At 38.7% G+C, this 5503-nt stretch overlaps 1 protein-coding gene across 1 annotated transcript; it reads right to left on the minus strand.

The window, feature by feature from the left end:
* Positions 1–667: 667 nt before the first annotated feature.
* LOC123521087 (palladin-like) lies at positions 668–4897 on the minus strand. The gene is made up of 5 exons (XM_045285033.1): positions 4848–4897; positions 4168–4285; positions 3394–3456; positions 1403–1544; positions 668–732 (listed from the first exon to the last, which is right to left on the minus strand). Exons 1-5 carry the CDS (start codon positions 4862–4864, stop codon positions 668–670), a joined length of 405 nt encoding a protein of 134 aa, XP_045140968.1. The 5' UTR covers positions 4865–4897.
* Between the last annotated feature and the right edge of the window lie 606 nt (positions 4898–5503).

Genomic DNA, 5503 nt, shown 5'->3' on the forward strand with positions numbered 1-5503 from the left:
CACTGGATGAATGTATGGATTGTGATAAGAGATGTAAGAGCCCCCAATAAACGTATTTTTTTAAAGATAAAGTCTTTTTTCTGAATGTGAACTATCCTAAGGTAGTTCTAATTCTTAAGGGAGCCTTTCTCTCTTAAGAGAATCGTTTTCTCTTGATCTGAGTAAAATAAAAATAACTATTACATTACAAAATGATGTACAGTATGCACATAAATGTTATTCATAGTTTTCTCTGGGTGGTGAGAGTATGGGCAGCTTTTAATTTTTTCTTGGTGTTTTAAAAATGTTTTCCAGATTTAATATAATAAACTTGTATTAATTTACTCTTAGAAAATACAATAAATGTTATTTTCAAAGAAAGTACTGTATTTTTTAAATACAGATGTTTCTTGCTAAATGCAAATGAATATATTATCACTTGGCACAAGTGCTATCTTACTAAGTAGTGAAATGACATAATGTGGATTAGGGAAAATAGAGATTTTAGAGCGAGTTTTATATATATATATATATATATTTTTTTTTTTTTGAGCCACTTAAATTATCACTTGGCACAAGTGCTATCTTACTAAGTAGTGAAATGACATAATGTGGATTAGGGAAAATAGAGATTTTAGAGCGAGTTATATATATATATATATATTTTTTTTTTTGTGCCACTTAAATTTTAAGCTTGAACACTGGCTTCTGCATTTGCTAGCTTCAAAACCTTGAACAAAATATTTAGCATTTCTGTGAGGAATAAATGAAGAATTGTTTATAAAGCGCTAACTCAGTATTTAGCATGAAGTAGGTAAACTTTACTTGTTACCCTTCCCTAAATTAAATATTTGGTAGGATATTTACATAATAAAATATTTATAAAATTATGCTTCAGTTTTCATTTTAGTTGTTACTTTCTGTTTATCTTTCTCTTTCATATTTTTGTTTGTACACCAAGACACCATTAGGAAGATAGTTATGATGAATTTATAAAAATAGACTGGTTGTTTCACAGCTATCAAAACTTTTGTTGTAGCAAAACAAAACTCTGTTTTCTTTTTTGGTTGGTGGTTTTTGTTGAGGAATCATTAAGGATTTGAAATAGTTATTACTTCCCAATAAAGACCTCTAAACTCCAAACAAAAACCCGGACTCATTGCCATTGAGTGTCTGACTGTGACTCACAGCGATCTTGTAGGACAGAGTAGAGTGCCTCTACAAGAGCAGGCTGCCTCATCTTTTCCTACTGAGCTGCTGGTGGGTTACACTGCTGACCATGCAGTAACCAGCCCAGCATGTAACCCACTGCACTGCCAGAGCTCTTTATGCCTGTGACAAGTCACCTCTTCACCTTTAAGAAACGAATTAGATGTCAAGGTTAATTAGAATAAAAAGCAAATAGAAGAGCTTATCATAATACTTTTCCTTAGAATCCGGAAGTCCTCTGAGTCGGCTATCTGCTGTTGTTCTCTGTACCAGTGAACTTGAGCTGCCGCTGTGGCCTGGACTTGGCACTCAAACACGACAAAGTGACCTCTAGTTGTCGAGATGTCCTGCAGATGCTGAGGAATAAACGCAGAATTCACAGAATGGTAGAATTTGTGGAACTGTGGGCCATGATTTGAGATGTGCATTTCAGTCAATGTGCACGCTTTTGTATCATCATCGTTGGTTGTGACTTAATGAAAACAAGGACTTGCTGGGCATTCTTTTGGATTGTAAAGTGGACTTACAGTCAAATACAAACGTTTTATCTGGACTTCACAGAGTTATAATGTATCAGAAAGTTGCTAACACTTCCTCAGAGTCATTTTCAGATTAGAAAATTAGTCAAAAGGTTTTCATTTTGTTACATTTTGATTATTTTGTTAAGCACATACGTAACTACAGACTTGGATTTTACAATTGGTCACAATAATGTTGGCAGTGTTGTCATTTGTTAAAAGCCCTGAATCATGGCTTGGCTTGGAAAAGAAATCTCCACTTGGTCACTAGCTGGTTGTAGGAACTTGGAAAAGCCTCTGAACCTCTCTGGAATTCCAGTTTTTGTTTTTCCACCTGTGAAGTAGAACTAACCAAATGCTCAGCCTACCCTGAAGTTTTTAGGCTTATTTCGGAGAAGTAATTTTGAACATTTTATTAAAAATGAAGAACTATAATCAGTGCTTTGTTATCTGCATGTTCTGCACACAGGGATGGAACTAACTGTGGATCAAAAATATTGGGGATAGTGGTGTTTGTGTAGGGCAGCCATTAATCAGTCAAAGCAATCTTCAAAGGCTAAAAAGGATCATAAAGTGCTATACATAACTTTATATTAAGTATTATAAGTAATTTAAAATATAGGAAAGAATGTGTGTAGGATGCCTACACTATTATGTTCTGTTGTACATAGTGATATGGATTGGAACAGATTTGATAGCACCTAATAATAGCAGCAGTAGCCTTTTATATGAGAGATTTGAGCATTTGTAGAGTTTGGTATCTGTGGGAGTCCTGAAGCCAGTCCTCTGAGGAGACTTAAGGGATGACTGTATATTGACAATATGAGAACCATTCATTCACAATAGCTAGTCTAGTCTCAAAGTACATAAAAAATGGGTGGCATTTGTGGCAAAAATTATCCCTTAAATTCTAGCCCACCATCTCCAACACCAGGATCCTCTAGAATTGAGCACTTGTGTTTCATTTTACAACCTAGCCCTGACACTGAAGAGGAAGTAGCTGACACCTTTGTATCAGGTGAGACCTAATGTTCTGTTCAGCCCCTGAAACCTGATTCCTAGAACAGGTTTCAGGGAACGGATGCGGCAGGGAAAAGACACATGGAAACCACAGACATGTATGTCTGATAATGTCTGCTGAAAGAAGGCTTCCTGAGCTGTAACAGTGCTTTACTACTTAGTAACATTTTCTGCGCCTCCCATCCTGTGCCTGAGAGAAGTGAAGTCTTTGCCCTGCTTGTCCTGCCTCAGGCCAGCGCTGAGCAGGAGCTGGAAGACCCCAGAGAAGGCTTCAACCTAGATGGCTGATGCTTACTGTTTCCAGTAGGCAGTAGGGGAGCTTTCTCCAGCTTCTCCTCTAACTGTGACCTGAGCAGGAAGCAGCTACTGCGTTGTTCGTTGACTTCTTTCGAAGAGAATCTTACTGAGCGTTGAGGTCAGGAAGAGCACAGCCTGCTTGGCGAGGATGTGCAAGGAAGGCACTGCCGCCTAGGACTGGAGGGTTGACATAGTTCAGAAGTCAGAATGACGTCGAGCAAATAGGGTTTGTTTTTTCTGGTCCTAAGTTTTCTATGTATCAAATGAGGTCGTTTTGAGTTTTTCCTTTCCTTCTTGCTAACCTTTTGCTACTATCTGTAATGTATTTATAAAAACACAAACGTCGCCATGCAGTACGGGGATGGGTTACCTTGGTGAAAACAGGGGCTGTCGCACAGGTGGATCCTGAAAGGCTGCTGCAAGGACTCTGCATCTGGTTTAAGGAGCAGAAGAGAACATGATACTCTCATCCATATTGTCAAGGCTCGGAAACCCAAGTACGGAGTGCCCATGAACGAACTGACCCAGTTTTAGCTGCTACTTGCCACACCCTAATTTACTTTCAGAACAGGACAATGCGTCTAATTTAAATACCTGCTTAGGCATCTGCCCTACGCCACTCTCTCTTTCCTTATACTTTCCACCAGCTGAGATGCTGAAACACAGCCCAGGGAAATTGCCTTTGAGAAACAGGCATTGGCACATTTTTAGAGATTGTGTATTGAAAGTTAAATGACTTTTTAATTTTACTGGCTATTTTCCCCCCTCCATACAGTTGCTCAAGTTGGATCTTATAAGTTTACAACAACAACAACAACAACAAAAACCATACATATCCTCTTTTTTAAAAAAAAGAATGAGCTCTTTGAATCGTTGGAATATTGGGTTCGGGACTGAGCTCCTAGAAACCAACTGTGTCTTAAGGTCCAGGCACACAGAGACAAATGGTCAAGGCAAAGAGCTACATGGAGTTATTTCAGAAACCCAGAGATTTTTGTTCCCTTTTCTTCTCTAAAGTCATGCAGTGGGAGCCATTTCTAATGTGCACTTTTTTTCTTTTTTTAAGAAAGCTGCATTGATGCCCACCTCTTTGGGCCTGTTTCTCCATTACGGGGACTCTCAGAAGGCTTACAAGTGAACCTACCCTCTGAGGGTCAATGCACAACGGCTGAACTAAGGTGGAATAACTTGATCTGATGGCGGTGGTTTCATTGACTGGGGAACTGATGGTCAGAGACACTCTAGTGGTTTTCTTCTGTATCCTGTGGCGGAAACAAAACCAAGCACAATCCAATAATCGAATGATTCGTGATGCATTTTATTTTTGCCTATAACACTTGTTTTCTTAATGATTTGCATATTTTCATAATTTGCACAATAATTTTTGTCTTGAATTATTAGTGAATTGTGGTTCATAACACATTCACTTTATATTCCTTTTGTCTTAGATATCCAATTGACTAACGAGTGCTAAAATTGTTTGTTACTTAAATTGTCCATAAAAAATGATTTATAAAGCAAATAACCACTGTAAGTTTGCATGTGTATAGTAAGTGTATATGTAACAAAGCAGTTGCCATTTCAACATTCCTAATTCATGTTCATCATGTTCAAACATCAACTGCCCTTATCCATTCTCCAAAATTTCCTCCCATTCTTAACAGTGGCTCAGAGTCCCCTAAACATTGAATCCTCCTCCCTTCCATTTGCCCCGATAGTCACTGGTAAATTTTAATTTCTATACTCTTGCTACTCTATTCTAGATGCTTTATTTTTAAGTGGAATCTTCTCTATCTTCATAGACTTTTGCTCTTCTGCACTTACCCTGACATTGTTGCCATAGCATATCCAAGCACAATCCAAGAGAGAAAACAAGTTACCTACAAGAAGCAAAACAAAATTCTGTCAGAAACTTACTGGGATTCAAGACAAGACAGTTTAGTCACGTATACTATATTAAAAAAAAACACGCCAAACCTATTGCCATTGCGTTGAGTCCAACCTGATTGTATGATACATAGCTGCTCACTCCAAGATCAGCAGTTCAAATTCACCAACAACTCCACAGGAGAAAGATGAGGCTGTTTGCTCCTATAAATATTACAGTATTAGAAACCCAAGGTTCTACTCTGTTCTATAGGGCCTCTATGAGTTGGAATAGACTCGATGTCAGTGGGTTTGGTATAGTACAGAGTAGAATTGCTGCACAGCATTTCCAAGGCCTTCAATCTTTACAGAAGCGAACTGTCACATCTCTCTTGCTCAGAGAACTGCACCGCCAAGGATGCCTTGTATTGACACTGTTGGGAGATGCTGGGCAATCAGCTCTGACCCCTACCGACCTTATGTACAGCGATGAAAAACTGCCCAGTCCCGTGCCATCCTCACAGTTCTTCTGTTTGAGCCCATTGGTGCAGCCACGGGACCAACCCATCTCATTGAAGGACTTCCTCTTTTCCCCTGCCCCCTCGCTTTACCAA

The sequence above is a fragment of the Echinops telfairi genome, unplaced genomic scaffold (assembly GCF_000313985.2).
Source record: "Echinops telfairi isolate 266 unplaced genomic scaffold, ASM31398v2 ScPeMD7_7469;HRSCAF=8507_1, whole genome shotgun sequence".
Classification (NCBI taxonomy): domain Eukaryota; kingdom Metazoa; phylum Chordata; class Mammalia; order Afrosoricida; family Tenrecidae; genus Echinops; species Echinops telfairi.

Bases quoted from the DNA above. Each gene is read 5' to 3' on its own strand.
- LOC123521087 (XM_045285033.1), bottom strand. The intron at 3,457-4,167 runs GTAGGTTCACTT...TCCTTAAACCAG, and splicing joins TGTGCATTGACCCTCAGAGG to ATGCAGAGTCCTTGCAGCAG. The intron at 733-1,402 runs GTATTATGATAA...TATTCCTCACAG, and splicing joins CTTCCGGATTCTAAGGAAAA to AAATGCTAAATATTTTGTTC.